Source organism: Protopterus annectens, chromosome 5.part1, assembly GCF_019279795.1.
Source record: "Protopterus annectens isolate FY-2018-M chromosome 5.part1, PAN1.0, whole genome shotgun sequence".
Lineage (NCBI taxonomy): Eukaryota > Metazoa > Chordata > Ceratodontiformes > Protopteridae > Protopterus > Protopterus annectens.
The window spans coordinates 614473109-614491668 of record NC_056736.1 but is presented as its reverse complement, the minus strand read 5'-3'; the positions used below and the strand labels follow the sequence as shown (position 1 = coordinate 614491668).

General features: G+C 41.1%; 1 protein-coding gene across 7 annotated transcripts in view; it reads left to right on the top strand.

Moving 5' to 3' along the window:
• Positions 1-18560, top strand: part of FRY (FRY microtubule binding protein) — a 2210679-nt gene that overhangs the window by 1595787 nt on the left and 596332 nt on the right. For all 7 annotated transcript variants that reach the window (XM_044073229.1, XM_044073230.1, XM_044073228.1 and 4 more), the window contains exon 29: positions 13718-13872. In XM_044073229.1, coding sequence (XP_043929164.1) covers positions 13718-13872 — 155 coding nt within the window. The remainder of the gene's footprint in view (positions 1-13717; positions 13873-18560) is intronic.

Sequence of the window (18560 nt, the reverse complement as noted above, 5' to 3'; positions counted from 1 at the left end):
AATAAGCTGTACATGTTATATATATGATATATATAATGTATATGATGAATTTTAATAATGGACCCCAACTCTTTTTGACAGGTGCTGTAGGATCTTTTATAGCCACCTGAGCTGTTACCACCTCAAGTAGATGGTATCTCATTTTAAGTTCTTATCCAAAGGATGACACCTCAGGGGTGCAGGGAAATGTACTGGCTGCAAGAACAATAAAATACAGTTGGGATTTGATTCAAGGAAAAAAAAAATATGTGGATGTGTTTTGACAAACCTTGGTGACTGTAATGTTGAGGAAATTATCTGGTTTATGATGTGTTTCTCAAGTGACAAAATTATATCACTGTCACTGAGACCGAAAAAGGCATATACTATATAAATGTATGCGTGGTGGATGATGATTTCTGATGTCTATGGACCCATCTATGAGTACTAGCTATATTTAGGGACAGTATTCTTGGCTAACCAGGGAACTTAGATTTCTAGAGTTTAGTTTTTTTCTATATCCATCCAATCTATGTTTATATCTTTTTCTTTTAATATTTTTGAGTGACAGTCTACATATATTTTACTCTGTTTTGCACTGTTTGCTTTATTATTTAAGTTAAGTTAATGTGTTTACGTTTAAACTCTTGTTTATTATTAAAATGTATTTGTGCATTGTTGCTTATCTGAAAAGAAGGTAAGTGTTATTTACACTGTTAGCAGTATGATGTATGCTACACTTCTGAGAGACTGCTTTGGCTGACTACCAGCAAAAGAGATATTGTTTGCATTTATGTAAAAGGGTAGAAGAGCTAACTGAAAGTCTGTGACTTTCTTCAGAGTGGTGGTAGGATTACTGGCCTAATAAGAAAGCTGTAGACATTGCAGAATTCTGCCAAACGTCCCTGAGATGTGTGTGTGTGTGTGTGTGTGTGTGTGTGTGTGTACTTTTGGGTGAAAGGCACTTACAATCGATAAAGGGGAAATGGAAGACACTGGTTCACAGAGAGAGCCATGAGGCTCTGTAACTGAACAGTGTACAGTTCAATTAGTGTGTGGATGTTGGAAGGCTATACCTAAGACAGCAGTGTATATTCCTTTTATGTTCTTGGAGCCAGGTTGTATTTTGTAGCTTAATCATTAAAAGAGTGTATTTTCTTGCTATCACATCATACCTCTCAACTGTACCAAATTCCTCGGTATATACCGGTTTTGAGGACAAAATATTGGGAAGCCACAAATTCCCGAGTGGCCCCTTTAATTTTCCAATTTCCCAGTTTTTTTTTTTTTTTTTTTTTTTTTTTTTGACGAATTGTGCCCTGACATCATCACATGCAGGGCATATGCAATGACATCAGCTTCGACAGCCTGTCAGAATGCCGAGCCAAACTTTAACTTACTAGAGTCTGCAGCATTTTTCCTCCAGATAAACATGCTCAGCAGATTTGTTTCTATTAACTGCATTTGAAGTGTAGTTATGGAATTTGCATTTATTACTTCTGTTAATCTGATACATAGTGCTCGACAGTCTGCTCCATTGCTTTTCGGCAGATTAGTTCATTGATTTTGGCAGATTTATTCATTGCTTTTCAGCAGAAGTCTGTTAACCTAACCTTAGTTCTGTGCGCAGCTGGGTGTGCAGTCTGCATTTGAAGTGTAGTTACAGGGACTGGGTATTTCTGTTAAGCTGATGTATAGTGCTCGGCCACGGCAGTCTGCTCCATGCTTTTTGGCAGATTAGATCATTGCATTTCAGCAGTTATTAAGGTGCTTTTTTAGTTCATTGCTTTTCATTTGTACTTAGTTCTCGGCAGATTGGTTCTGTTAACCTGAACAGCATTTGCATTGCTGTAAGCTGCAGGCAGCATTTGTGCTAATTGATTTAAGTCTGATACATCCATATTGCTTTAAGTGTGTGTGTGTGTGTGTGTGTGTGTGTGTGTGTGTGTGTGTGTGGGTGTGTGGGTGTGTGTGTGTGTGTACTGAGACTCAAACCCTGTACTTTAGGTACATAGAGCAAGAGCCTAAATTCACTTCTTGGGTGGCAAAAGCCAGGGTACCTTTTTGGCTGGGCTTGTATAGGCCCTAGGGCCGATAGCCTAGTATCTACCTATGAATCCATATCACCACCAGTTCTCAACTCCAAAGTTTTACAGGAATATTTGGCTCATACTTGTGGTCTGTTCCTCTTAATATTTGTGGTTTTCTGGCAAATCACTGAGAACTGAATTCATTAAATAATGATAGCCATTTAAGTTTGTCTTCCTATCTTTCAGGAAATGCATGGTAACACAAAACATTTTATTCTAGAAACTTTTCTAAGATTATACAAGCAATGTTAAAATGCGTCCCTGGTTTTGGGCCTCCCCCCCAATAAATGTTGGCTTTTTCCAGATTTCTTGCTCTGCATAGCTCTTCAGGGGGAGAGAAGTTTAGTGCTGCATATGCCAAGGCTGTTTGTGTTTGTTGTTAGTAGCACAACAGACAGAATACTTGATTTTGATCCAGACGGCTGTGGGTTCTACTCCCGCAGTATGTAGATGGATTGCTGATACTGTCCTGTGTTGTACTTTTGAATAGGGTGGATGCTGCAGTCCTCAAATGTCCTCAAATGTCCTCTTTGTCAGAGATACCTACTAGCTATGAACCTGTTATCAGTTTGCCATCCATTCCCTATTGCAATATTACTAGCTTATCATTTTTTAAATGTAACATAAACAATTTATTCCTCAAGGGCAACAGGCACTTTATTTGTAGCTGAAACAATGAAATATAAAGTTATTTGCTAGCAGAAACCTCTTCATTAGTTACAAATATCTTTAACCTGGAATTATTTAGATGACTTACTTCTGCAGAGATTGAGCATATATACTGAAATTGGTGGGTTGTAGACGTTTGAGTTGACTTTTATGATGGAAATGTTCTGAATTGGGCAGTTTTGTCATTATTGATTCATGCATTTTGTTTCATTGCTTACTGGAAAAATGTTCAAAACAATAAATTTAAAACTTGCTCTAACAAGTGTGCTGTATCATACAAGAAATATAATTTAATACAATCAGGAAGGTGTATCAAAGAACACATCTAAGTGTCATGTGCAAGGGGCCTATGATTTGAAAACAGCCCAAAGTTAATCTTTATCTGCCACTGGCCAGATGCATTTTCTTTGAATGTGGGTTTCAGTGCTATTTCAATGAATGTGAATTTCAAGAGCAGAGAAGTTTTAATGCTAACTCTATTTTCATTGATAATATTGTTTTGTTTAGCATATGTCTATTAGTGTTTGTGCTATAAAATGTAAAATAAAAGCTTTAAATGAAATCCAAATAATCATTGTAGAAGTAAAGCAGTATGCACATTACAGTGTTTATAGTAAATGAGGCGAAATAGCCAAGTAATGGGACATTGGAATGGCTGCAGGGGGGGAGGGCTTTGATGCCATGATTTTGTGAGGGGGGAAGGGCGGCAAACTCAAAGACAGCCCCGGGCGATGCACAAACTCTAGCTACGCCACTGATCAGTAGGCCATGGAGAATGAATTAGCAAACTATAATATTCTTTTGCTAAGATTAGAATATTGCCTACCAGTAAATGCCCTGCAGGTGGTTGGTGTGACAGAGCAAGATGCAGAGTAAAGGAAGAAATGGAAACAGTTGATCTGCTCTGGTGACCCCTAATGAGAGCAGCCGAAAGAAGAAGTAAATGCCCTACTTTTACCACAAAGCCCACATACTACAAGTTACCAAAAACAAAATCCTAAGGTTCATCATCTTCTCCCTTCACAGAAAACATCATTGCTACACATTTCAAAAAAATGGTTAACATTTACTACAGGGTCTGGTGGCAGCCATATTTTGGTTGGTTGGTCTTCATTTTGCATTTGAAAGTTGGTATCCCACAATTCCATCGGAGTGGCTGGGGTTTACATAATTATGTATGCAAATGTTATGTTAATCAGTGTACAGATTTGCACCTATTTTTCATGGGCCTTTGTCCAGATTTCTGATGTTTCCAGGTTGAGAGGTATGCACATCAGCCTTTATGGAGACAGTGGTGCCACTTCACCCTGGTTCCAAGCTCCTCCTTATACACCACTACTGAGGGAAGCCACCAAGTTAAAATAAGAAGTCTAGCTTGCAAGGGTAGTGGGTGGTGGGGGTCTACAGATTTGAATGTTAGTCACCAACAGACGATGAAGGCAGCAGCAAATGGGGCAGTGACTTTAAAATATGACCTCTGTTTAGGGAAAGTTTGGTGAGGCCATCAAAAATGACATTTTGATGGCATTAGAAAGCTTCTGATAAATAATTTATTGACTCAGGAGAAGGCAGGGCATCAGCTGTCAACAAGAGTAGGGAAACCCTCAAGTTGACTGGAGACTGTGTAAGGATGTAACAAGAACACTCTGAGACACTCTGAACTCAGTGGACATACCTTCCTTTGAGGTGCCATTTTCAGAAGCAACTGGTGGAATTTGGTCCATTTCATTGGATAAGGTCACTGTGACAATTAGCAGTTACAGTGTCACAAGGTCTGGGAACATATGCAATCCTATCAAAAAAGATGTCAGGTTATATATAGTGCTGGGGTGTTAGAGCTCATGTGCCTTTCTCAATGTTGCATGGAAAACTGAAATAGTAGCTCTTTACTGGCAAATAAATTTGGTGGAATCCTATGCCTCAGCCTCCCCGGGAAAGTCTGTGTCAGAATACTGGAAAGAAGACACCATTTGGTATTTGTACCTGATATTTAGGAGAAGCAATATGGATTTTATTTGTGCCACAGAATACTGGATAAACTCTTTTCCCTTGCATGGGTAGTGATGTAAATGTGCATGTTCAGTTCATCAGGATAGGCTACATGAGTTTTGTGGACCCAGAGAAAGCATATGGATCATGTACCTCAGGATATACTGTGGGATGTACACAACTGTATTGGATCCCAAGCCACGGTTGCATGTTGTCTTGTCCTTTTTATTTGCAGAATGAGAGTTGTGTTTGAATTCTTAGTATTACATGCATTCAGGCTGGGCACAGACCTCCAGTTTCGGATTTTTATGGAAGGCTGTCAGGTCTTATTCAGAGTTTAGAGAGTTTGTGTTTTTGGGACAAGAAAACAGAATCTGTCTTGTTTGTTGATAGTGTTGTTATTTTGACCAGAGGAATCAGCAATCTCTGACGTTCACTGGAATGGTCTTCTAACTAGTGTCAAGCAACTAGAATTAAAATCAGTATCTCCAAATCATTAGTCATGACTATGTCCCAGAAAAAATAGTCTGTCTGCAGCTACATCAAGTGAAGGAATCTAAATATCTTCTTCATGAGTGGGAGCAGAGTTTTTTTTACATCAAGTGAAGGAATCTAAATATCTTCTTCATGAGTGGGAGCAGAGTTTTTTTTTCTTGAGTAGCTGGAACCACTCTTTCAACTAGTGATGCTGTCCCTTATGGGCTTGTAATACTGGTTTCCAGGCAGGGTCCATTGGGAGAAAGCCCTAGGGCATACCAAGAATATGACAGAAGCATTATATTTTTCAGCTGTCTTGGTGGGAATACATGAGGCTCTAATAGGTAAGCTGAGTTCTCTTGATGGAGATAAGGAAGTCTGATCTGCCCTTTTTATCTTGCTTCCACATAAACCCTCACCAGGACAAGCAGTTAGAAGATGGCTTGCTAACTGAATGGATGTATATAATGTCTATGCACACTCACACACACACACACACACTCACACACACACACACACACACACACACACACACACACACACACACACACACACACACACACACACACACGCACACACGCACACACACACACACACACTTATGTATACATGCAAGTGTACACACATGGATGTACAACAGACAGTTAGGAACAGCTAATGACTCAGCTAAATGAGTGTGTTTGTGTGTGTGTGTGTGTGTGTGTGTGTGTGTGTGTGTGTGTATATATATATATATATATATATATATATATATATATATATATATATATATATATATATATATATATATATATCTTCTTTTTCTTTTGGCTGTTCCCATTAGGGTTCACCACAGCGGATCATCTGCTTCCATTTCTTCCTGTCTTTTGCATCATACTCTGTCACAACCACTTGCATGTCCTCTTTCACCACATTCATAAACCTTATCTTAGGCCTTCCTCTTTTCCTCTTACCTGGCAGCTCCATCCTTAGCATACTTTTCCAATTATACCCAGCATCCCTCCTCAGCACATGTCCAAATCAACGTAATCTCACCTCTCTAGCTTTGTCTCCAAACTGTCCAAACTGAGCTGACCCTCTAATATACTGATTCCTAATCCAGTCCATCCTCATCACACCCAGTGCAAATCTTAACATCTTTAACTCGCCACATCCAGCTCTGACTCCTGTCTTTTTGTAAATGCCACCATTTCCAACCCATATAACATAGCTGGTCTCACTACCCTCTTGTAGACCATCCCTTTCACTATTACTGGTACCCATCTGTCACAAATCACTCATGACATTCTTCTCCACTCACTCCACCCTGCCTGTACTCTCTTCTTCACCTCTCTGCCACACTCACCATTACTTTGAACTGTTGATCCCAAGTACTTAAACTCATCCACATTCGACAACTCTACTCCCTGTATACTCACCATTCCTGTAGCCTTCCTCTCATTCACACACATATATTCTGTCTTAGTCCTGCTGACCTTCATTCCTCTCCTCTCTAGAGCATATATCCACCTCTGCATGATCTCCTCAACATGTTCCCTACTCTCACTACAGTTCACAATGTCATCTACAAATATCATAGTCCACAGGGACTCCTGTCTGATCTCATCTGTCAAAATATCCATCACCATTACAAATAAGAAAGGGCTCAGAGTTGATCCTTGATGTAATCCCACCTCCACCTTAAATGCATCTGTCACTCCCACCACAGACCTCTCCACTGCCTCACTACTCTTGTACATATCCTGTATGACTTTTACATACTTCTCTGCCTCTACCAACTTCCTCATACAGTACCACAACTACTCTCTAGGCACCCTGTCATATGCTTTCTCTAAGTCCAAAAAGACACAATGCAACTCCTTCTGGCCTTCTCTACACTTCAACATCAACATTGTCAGAGCAAACATCGCATTTGTAATGTGCTTTCTTGGCATGAAACCATACTGCTGCTCACTAATCATCACCTCCCTTCTTAACCTAGCTTCCACTACTCCTTCCCATAACTTCATGTTGTGACTGATCAGTTTTCTCCCTCTGTAGTTACTACAGCTCTGCACATCACCCTTATTCTTAAAAATTGGTACCAAAACACTTTTTCTCCACTCCTCAAACATCGTCTCACTTTCCAAGATTTCATTAAACAATATGGTTAACAACTACACTGCCATTTCTCCCAAACACCTCCAAGCTTCGCATGTATGTCATCTAGACCAACAACCTTTCCATTCTTCATCCTCTTCATAGCTGCCCTTACTTCCTCCTTGCTAATCCATTGCACTTCCTGATTCGCTATGCCCACATCATCCAACCTTCTCTCTCGCTCTCATTCTCTTCATTCATCAGCCCCTCAAAGTACTCTTTCCATCTTTTCAGTACATTCTCCTCGCTTATGAGTATGTTTCCCTCATTATCCTTTATCACTCTTACCTGCTGCACATATTTCCCAGCTCAGTCCCTTTGTCTAGCCAATCGGTACGGGTCCTTTTCTCCCTCCTTAGAGTCCAACCTTTCATGCACCTCTCCATATGCCTTATCCGTAGCCTTCCACCACCTCTCTCTTTGCCATGTGCCTCATCTCCTTATTCTCCTGTCTACTTTCTTCATTTCTCTGACAATCCCACTTCTTCTTCACCAACCTCTTTCTCTGTATACTCTCATGTACTTCCTCATTCCACCTCCAGGATTCCTTGTCCTCCTTTCTCTGTCCAGATGTCACACCAAGCACCTTTCTAGCCATCTCCCGTACCAGCTCTGATGTAGCTAACCAGCTATTTAGTAAAACTTCACTGCCACCCAGTGCCTGTTGTAACTCTTCCCTGAACTCCATCTCACAATCACCCTTTTACAACTTTCACCATTTGATCCTTGGCACTGCCCTCACACTCCTCCTCCTCCTCTTCTTGATCACCAACGTCATCCTACAGACCACCATTCTATGCTGCCTAACTACACTTTGCCGTATCACTACTTTACAGTCTCCAGTCTCCTTCAGACTAGCCCTTCTGCATAGGATGTAATCCACCATTGTGCATCTTCATGTACTCTTGTATGCTACCCTATTTTCCTTCCTCTTCTTAAAATACATATTCACCACAGCTATGCCCATCCCTTTCACAAAATCCACTACCATCTGCTTCTTTTCCTTAACACCATACAAAGCAGAAAATGATTGATTTCAACAATTAGCTAAGTTTCTGGTGTCATTCTAAGGGGATCCAGTATCTGTCTGCCTGGGATGACATGATTGACAGACCTCGATGCTTTCCAGAGATGGCCTGCATCTGTCCCCTTTGGGCTTCCAGATACTGGCCAAGGCTCTTGCCAACCCTATAGTGCCTTTTTAGGCACTGTTATAAAGACTAAATTACCACCATAACAGCTATAAACAAATGCAATCTGAGGGTCAGGCTGCTCAATGCTAGAAGTCTAAATCTGCACTCGCTCGAAGCACTCCTTAAAATGGAGAACATCTACATTTGTGCTGAAAGAGAGACCTGGTTCAAGGCAGCAGAAAGCACACCTGCACTACCATGCTATAAATCATTCCACACCTTTCAGAACTTGGACCGAAGATCCAAAAGCGGTGGTGTGCCCATATTCATAAAGGATGCGCACACCTCCAGACTGGTAGCCCAACATACCACATCAGAGATACTTCAGATGCAGCTAACATTGGGTAAGACAGCGATTCAGGTCGTAGCCTGCTATATGTCCCCAACAATGTCCCAAGACTGACATCCACTTTCCTAAGCATCCTGGAGAATCTTAGGATCCAACCTAACACTGTCATACTGAGCAACTTCAACTACCCCTCCATTAACTGGGAAAATTACTCATGTACCAATACACTTGCCCAACGTTTCCTTGAATTCATTAATTCCACTGCCCTGGACCAGCTTGTTCTTACCCCCACCAGAGGTAGCAATATCCTTGACCTGGTCATTACTGACATGGGCAACCATTGCTCTACACCAGTAGTCAACTCCTCCCTGGTTAGATCTGGCCACAAGCTAATCACCTTGGAAATCCACATCCTACCCACCCCCCCAACCCCGGAAAGATAACCACCATGAAAAACACTCTCCAAAGCTAACTTTGGGCTCCTAACAACAGAGGTGGCTAACTTCACGGCACCCATGCAAATGGAGAATAGTTGCATGACCGCCGAATCATACCAATGCACTGTACGAACACTTACACAAATGCATGGATCTCACCATACCCAATAGAACCAAGATGCTCTCCTCTAGATAAAGGAAGCCAGTCTCTACAACAGAAGGAGGAAACTGATGCAGAATAAGGTGAAGTCCCAAGACTGGAACAATGCCCTTATCATCCTCAACAAAAAGTTGAGATCCCTTAGCAAATCCTCTAAAGCTAGCTATGAAAACAGAATTGCAGCAGATAGTAAAGACAACCACAAGGCCTTCTATAGTTACGTAAAGAATCTCCATGGCAATACCCAGATTTGCTCTGAGCTACTGCACAACGGTACCTCCTGTAATGAGCCAACAGATATTGCCAATGTCCTGGCCGACAGATTGAGTGCTAACTTTACCCCTCTCCCCCCCCCCGAAACGACCAATCACAATGCCACTAGATTGCCAGGCACCCAGTATTACTGCTTCACAGGTTAAAACAGCACTGTCCAAGGCCAAGAATACAGCTTCTATGGGACCTGACAATATCCCTGGCTGTGTTCTACATGAACTACAGAGTGAACTGGCACCTCACCTGTGTGCCCTGTTCAATCACAGCCTCACATCAGGCTTTGTCCCTTCCATATGGCTCGCTGCTACAAACATCCCTCTCCACAAAGGAGGAGCATCTACAGACCCTGGGAACTATCGCCCCATTAGCCTGATGAGTCTGATATGCAAAGCTATGGAGCACATCATCATTGACCTAATAAACAAGGATATAGGGAATCTCCATACTCTGGATCCCACACAGTTTGGTTTTGTGAAGGGTAGATCATGCCTGCTCAATCTGGTCGACTTCTTTTTGAGTCAGTCACCAGAGCTGTGGATGAAGGGAAGGTGGTTCATACAGCATACCTTTATCTGGCCAAGGCCTTTGATACCATTCCCCACTCAGGAATCATAGAAAACTCAGTAAGCTGGGCATCAGACCCTATATCACTAGGTAGGTTGCAAACTGGCTCACATATAAAACCCACAGTGAGAAAGTAGCTGACTCCAAGTCAGACTGCCGACCAGTCATGAGTGGAGTCCCACAGGGCTCGGGCCTGGGTCCTGTCCTGTTTGGTATCTACTTCTCTGAAGTCCAGGCCAACACGAAGGGACTTTAGTTGACAAAATTTGCAGACATTTGCAAGTTGGGCACTATAATTAACTCCCCAAGTGATGTTGACATCCTACAGAAAGGCCTCACTGAGACCAACAGCTGGTGTCAGAACCATGGCCTTAAGCTTAGTGCCATAAAATGTGTCATCATCCCCTTTGGCAAAAACCTGGTTCCCATGAATTACCACATCAATGGTAGTCCACTAAACACAGAAGGCATTATAAGAGATCTGGGAACACAGGTTGACAGCAACATCTCTTTTGACCACTACATTGCCACTGTTGTCAGAAAGTCCTTCTATGTGTAACATCTCATTACTATGGGTTTTGCATCCAGGAAGAAAGAGGTAATTTTCTCCCTCTGCTCTTCCCTCATTAGACCAATCATCAAGTACAATGCCCCATTTGGCATGTACCTCACTAGACACCTGCAACAACTGGAGAGGCCGCAAAAGTACCTCACAAAAAGGATCCTAGGCCTTAAACACTTGTCCTATATGGACAGACTCAAAAAAACTCCAACTATTCTCTGTCTCATATCACCTACTCAAAGGTGATCTCTGCTTGACTTATAAAGCCATGTCTGACCCAGCTCTGTTACAAATGCTGCATCTAAAGAAATCCCAATCCCTCCACACTACATGCTCCAGAGACCTCAACCTCATTACCACAATCAACAGAACAAGCTTGAGGGACAGGTTCATAACCCAGAGACTGCCCATGCTATGGAATAGACTTCCCATACATGTCAATCCTCATTGGCCCTCTTCAAGAGAAATCTTGAGTGGATGAGAAATAGAAAATTCACACCAGGGAGCACTCCAGTGGCTCTACTCGACAGAGGCACTGGGAACTAAGGTTGGGTGGCACGATGCCAGGGTAATCCTATGGGCTAGGCTTGTAAAGGTTCCAAGGCAATTAGCCTAGTAACACCTATGAACCTATGTCTTAGTGTAAGTGAGAGCAAAGGAGACCCACAGAGCTGTACATTTAAATAACTGGCTATGTTGGCACTGGTACCCATGAAAAGTATCGATGTGTAATGCCAGGGACCTTGTATTAAATTGCAGTTCATGAATTAAAGCATGCTAAAATGTGGACAGGTGGAAGTCAGAATAGTCATAATGCTGCTTTTTTATTTATTTATTTTTTTTCATTTGTTGTTTTATTTTTTATTTTATATATTTTTTGAGGGTATAGAAACAAGAGTGGGAACAAAATATTTCCATCTGGCTGGAATTCTTCATATTATCATTTGTTTCTGTATGTTTTTGTTTTCTCTCTTTTTTCCTACTGTATTAATAAAACTCTAACCAAAACCCACAATAATATATAAGACTGTGCTTGCGATGCTGTGAAAAGCAAGCATTTTTCTGTGCATCATCTGCGGTGCATCTAGTTGTGATTCTCTCGCGTATACATGTAGGAAGATTGCATCATGCTTATTTCCAGATCTTCACAGAGATCACTCATGGAGGCAAGCCGCGGTGGTACGGCGGTAGCATTGTTACCTCACAGCAAGAGGTTCTCCTGTTCGATTCTCAGCTTGGCTTGGGAGTGCCTTCTGTGTGGAGTCTGCATGTCCTCCCCACGGATGGGTAGCGTTCAAAAGACATGCGTGCGTAAATGGGCGTGCCTTCATTGAAGGTTGGATGTCGAGCTGGCACCTCAGGGTTTCGTAAAAATCTACTGCCAATCATTAGCAGACCAGAGTTCCGCTGTGGTGACCCCTTACCAGGAAATGCCGAAAGACTGCCAACAACACAGAGATCACTCATGACTGTCATGACTCTCACACCACGTCTGAAAGCAGACAATAGGCTCCACCTTACCTCCCATCCCTCCTGGGCCCTACGACCTTGGGCTACTAGTATATCCAAGGCACCTGAAGAACAACACTGAGAAATATGTATTTTGATTTAGTGCTGGATATTTTTATTATGTTTTGTTATGTTTCTAATCTAATGTATCTAAGTGAACTGTATGAGAAAATATGACAAAGCATTCTAGTGACACTAGACAAAATGTTCAGAAGAGCATCAACTTTAATTAAAAAAAATGATAGGCAAAATATTTTCTATTTTCCAAACTTTAGTAATTTTAAATGGCCATGCAAAATATGTTTACCTAGTCATCAGGAGAAATGTCAGATACTGACATAGAGACACACTGCAACACTATTTTTTGTCCATTTTGCAGCTCAGTTTCAGTGCTTGAAAATAAAGGATTCCACTTTTATACCACTAAAGCCACTGGGTAGCATTCACAGCAATGACAATAGTACCACCGTCAGGCAGGAGAAATAAGTCTCTTGGTGGTTATGTGATTATGGTTCCTGTATTACAGTTTCAGGGTTTGGAGATTACTGTCTGTGTGGAGTCTGTGTATGCCCTACACATCTGCATGTGTTTTTTTATTCTTTTCATATGGATAGTCCAGTTTCCTCCCACTTCCCAAAAGTATGCTGGCATTTGGCTGGTCTCACTGTCCATACATATTGCATTTACCCATGTCTTTATGGCCCAGGTTATGGGAGAAAAGGGTAATGTAAAACAAATAAATACTCTATGTGTAGTCATACCTGGTAATCTAATGTAATCGGGCATTATGGGAGTGTAGTGCAAAGTATCAGTGGTTGTTAAATTATGCAAGGAAGAGTGCCCCTGCAAAATTATGTCATTCTTAGATGCCCCTGCCTTCAGTTTTAGAAAATATATTCTTGAAACAATTTAGTAGAGGTAGTGCAAAGGAAAATATTGCTAGTGGCAGGATACTTGCAACAGAAATACATTAAGGGCAACCAAACAACAAATTAGCATGCAAGAGTGGAAGAAAACAAGCAGATATTGTAGAGGCTAAGGTACTGTATATACAATGATATATGCATTCATATGGGAAAAGGGAAAACATAGGCATCCTATAGATAGATGGAGCAGACAGACATAAGAAGTGTGGGGGATGCCGAGAGCAATCAGTAAACAAAAATACCGGAATCAGAAACATAAGAGCAGTGAAAAATATATTAGGCAAAGAAAACGAAGCCTAGACTTTTTTTTTTTTAACAGTGGTATGTCTGAAATATTACAGTCATTTGAAACATTGAAGAAAACAAGGGGCCCAGATGGTTCTTATTTATCAAGAATGTGTGTGCTTCATTTTAAATGATAGCCTATTTTTTGTTAACTATCTTCATGTTATTGTTTGTAGGTCCATCTGCTTGGCTGTGAAGTTGTTGTCCTGTTGCTGGAACTGAACCCAGATCAGGTCAATCTTTTTAACTGGGCAGTAGATCGGTGTTATACTGGATCATACCAGCTAGCCTCTGGCTGTTTCAAGGCTATTGCAGCAGTATGTGGAAGCAGGTAAGAAACTGAAAGGTCATTTCTTAGACCTCCATTTTTCTCCCTGTTTAAAAAGGCTGCAGAAAATTAATATAAGCTCCAATGGGCTGCAGCCATTTATCTAATTTCTTAAGTTGTCCATATCTAACAATTGGTGTTCACCACTTATATGAAAATAGTTTCTATCCACAGTTACAAGTGAGATTTCATAAAAAATGTATCCAGTTGCACAGAACGAGTACATTAAATGGCCTCATGTCTGAAACCACTACACAAGGTACACTGTTTGCATTGCTCTTAAGATGGGGAGGAAGAATTTTGGGTGACTATTCATATTAAGACGCACCATAGTTATTCACACAGGTGTGGGTGGTGCTGATTTGACTGATATTCTAATATGGCTGTCAGTTAAGTGTCGTAGTTGTTTTTAAATGTTTGTTTTGTGAACATTAAAAGTTTAAGAAGATTTAAGGAAAAATATTTGAAACTCTAATGTGGGACATTATCGACTTAATGAGAGTGAATAACTATACACATCCAGGAAGGGATCTGCTGCCCCTCCCTGCAACCCCTGCTGTGCACAATTTTATCTTAAGTTGCACTGCCTGGTAGCCCTATGGAGTGGGGGGAGAGTGCAGGGACTGAAGCCCCCCCCCCCCCCGCAGGACATTAGGCATACTGTCTTTTTAATCTCTCATTGCATTAAGAACAACTAAAAATAACAAAGTTATATTTACTAATTATAATTACAATGTCTGCCTATGACCGGAGAGTGGGGCTCATTACTGTGCATTCTGGTGTGTCCTAATGTAAGCAATCATCAAATTTTGATTCAGGATTACTTAGTATTTGTGTTAATCTGGCTGGTGATCACACTATTCTTGCTGGCAACAGAGGCACAGAAAATTATATTAGCTGCTCTTAAATGCTTGTCAACTTTATCCTCTGAGCTCACTGCAAAAAGATCCAAGTGGATCTGTGCCCTACCCCAGTTAACAAATGCAATAAATAAAATTAACAAAAATAAACATTTGAAACAGCAAACAAAGATTCAGTTGTGCTAGAATGTAACTGGGGGATTTTGAACTGTAGAACTGATGAAGTTAGCCCGTAACTAGCCCCAGAAACAAACCATCCTGCTATCATCCCAAATTAAACACGATACACAACAAAAGGAAAAAGAATATGGCAAAAATCATGAAGGATAATTCCCATTAAGATAAAAGTTCTCCCATCAAATTAAATAAGTAATTTAAAGGGCTAATTCGGTCAAACAAAGACAATTTTCAGATTAAGATAGCCTCCCAGTGAAAGATAACCATAAGGCCTTCTATGGGTATATCAGAAAATTCAAAGGCATAGCAATGTGCTGAACTGGTGGATAAGGATGCCACATTCAACAAGCTTGGCAATATAGTGAACCTGTTAGAAGAAAAATTAAATTCTTTCTTTACCCTCTTTCACCCCAACCATTCCCCAAGAAATACCCTCCAACATAAGCCCTCCAGCTATAACTAGTGAGCATGTACTGGCTGTGCTCGCTAAAGCCAAGAACATGGCCTCAGTGGGCCCCAGTAATCAAATTAGATAGTGTATACAGCCCCATTTGAAGGCATGTTTTAGCTTATTGACACTAGTATATCAATTGTTTTTGAAATTAATACATTTTTATAATTTATGTATTATTTTATATGCATAAAACTTTATATAAAATTTATATTGGATTGATGAAATCATGAATTATGTAAATATACATATATAATACAACATAAGAAATGCATAAATCATTTCATACTATTTATTATCATAAATAAAAATCAGGATAATTTTATTTGATGTATACAAATTTCATGGTTAAAATTCAAAATTTTGATACTTGGTGCTTTAAATGTTTAAATGTTGATTAATTAGTTCATTAATTGGTTTGCAGTGTTTGATGAGAGAGTATTTAAACGTGGATTGTATTTTTAGTCAGTTGTTCTGATGAAGTCATTTTAATGTGATGAAAGCGCTTAACATGATTTATTCTGGATGATTTTATTTTTTTATTGTATTAAAAAACAGTATCTATGGTTCTTTTGGTGCTTTCTTCTTTGGTTTATAGTTTATTTTGTGCCAATACACCTATTTTTTGGTTTTGGCCCCAGTAACATCCCTGGATGCCTCTTGAACAGTCTAAAATATTACTTATCAAGACCGCTGGAGTCACTTAAAACAGGCTTTGTGCCACAAAGATGGAGGACTTTGACTGTCATCACCCCTTCATAAGGGAGGAACTTCAACAGATCCTGGAAACTACAGACCCATTGGTCTGACTAGTCTTATTTGCAAAACCATCATCAGCCCCCCTTTTCCCATTTTTCTACACGGAGTCAGGGAATTGTGTTAACTGTCGTCAACTCTCTCGATTCAGTGCCACAATCCTGCCTTCTGCAACACTCATGTCTGACTGTCGCAGATCTTGTTTCACACCATCCATCCACCTCTTTGCTGGATGTCCTTGCTTCCTCTTACCTTCTTCCTGTCTGTCCCAAATATTCCTCACCAGACTGTCTTCTGCTTTTCTACACATGTGCCCAAACCACCGTAATCTGTTCTCTCTGATCTCTTCTGCAATTGGAGCTACTTTGGCTTCTGCTCTTATGTCCCCATATTTTCCTCTGTCCCACAGTGTGCATCCTACCACTTTTCTCAGGCACTTCATTTCCATCACCTTAGCATCTTCAACTGTTCTGCCTTTACTGCCCAGGTTTCTGTAGCATACAGCAGTACTGATCACACCACTGTTTTGTACACCGTAGTTTTCAACTTCTTTGGCATTCTTCTGCCATAGACTACACCTGATACTCTATGCCAGTTGGCTGCATCCCCACTGATTCTAGCTTTCACCTCTTCATTTAGACTACCCTTCTCTTCAACCACCCCTCCCATATAACTGAAGCTGTTTGCCTGTTCCACTATCTTCCCTTCTATCTCTATTCTCAGCTTCTTCTGATTTCCCCAATTTGCTGCCATTACCACCATCTTATATGTGCTTAGTTTCATCCCACATGCCTTCAGATTTGCATTCCATTCTCCTATCCTTTGCTGAAGTTCTAGCTCAGAGTCTGCCTGTACTGCCACATTGTCTGCATACAGCAGCTTTGTTGATCCGTCCCCTCCAACCTGTTTGTTAATGTAGTCCATCACCAGTATGAACAGCAGTGGGCTCAGAGCTGAACCCTGGTGTACACCCACTCCCACTGGGAATCCCTCTGTGATGCCGAACACTGTTTGTACTCAAGTCATTGGGTCCTTGTACATAGCCTGCACTAATTCTATCAATGTTTCTGGGACTTCAAACCACCGCAGTACTGCCCAGAGCAGCTTTCTTGGGACCTTGTCATATGCTTTCTCCAAGTCTAGGAATGCCCAGTTGGACTCTTCTCAAGTATCTGTCTCAATGCAAACATCGGGTCAATTGTGCTGCATCCTGATCTGAATCCAAACTGCTCATCTCCCATCTACTCTGCGTATCCATTTTATCAATCACCCTCTCCAGAACTTTCTTGCAATGTAATAGAAGTTTGATGCCTCTGTACTGCCCACAGTTGTGGATGTCCCATTTTTTCTTGAACACTGACACAAGTATGCTTATTCTCCAGTCATCTGGGATACACCTTTCTCTCCACACTGCTATTAGTACCCTCAGGAGCCATTTCTCCTCTATCTCACCCAGCATCTTTATATATCTGCAGTGACCTCATCTGAGCCTGCTGCTTTCCCTGATTTCATCTTCCTTAGTGCTGTTCTTACTTCTTCTAGGGTGGGCTCCTCCTCTTCTCTCATTGTACGCTGTTTCTGGGGCAGTACAGCTTCTGTGGGGTTTTCTTCATTCAGAAGCTGCTAGAAATACTCCTTCCATCTGCATTTGATGTCCTGTGGACTGGTGAGCAGGTTGTCGCCGGCATCCCCTATGAACCCATGTCTGACTATCTTCTTTATCTTTCTGTCTTTGCCTTGCAACCTGATATAGTTTCTTTGTGCCCCTTACTGAGTCACTTTCCAGAAGTTGGCACAGTGCCTCCAGTGCCCTATTCTTTGCTATTGCAACTTCTTTCTTAGCTTCTTTGTTAGCCAACCAGTATTCCTTCCTAGCCTGGTCAGTCTTTTCTATCTCCCACTTTTTTCTTGCACTCCTTCTTTCTTTTGATGACTTCCTGGACTTCTGCATTTCACCCCCAGCTTTCTTTATGTACCTTATTTCCATACCTGGCTTGGCCACATATCTTTTCTGTAGTCCTAACACATGCTGTTTTTAGGCGCTGTCATTCTTCAACTCCACCTATGGAGTGCTAGAGCCCGGAGTAATTCCGTGAACTGTTGTACTTTCTCTCCAGTAAACTTCCAGGTCTTCAGCCTAGTCTCTGTTGACCTTAGAGCCTTTTCTGACCACTGCTTGCAGCTACTAGTGGTTTATGCTGTGGGCTGACTGTTTCACTGGGGATGACTTTGCAATCATGGATTTTACCCCAGTGCTTTTTTCCTTACTAGGAGGAAGTCTACCTGTGTTGCATGTTGACTACTCTTGTATGTGATCATGTGACTGTCTCTCTTTCTAAGCCATGTGTTGGCTACTATCAAGCCATTTTCCAGACAAAAGTCTAGAATGGATTCTCCTTCTTTATTCCTGTTGGCCGACCCATGTCCTCATATCCTGTTCTGTCTGT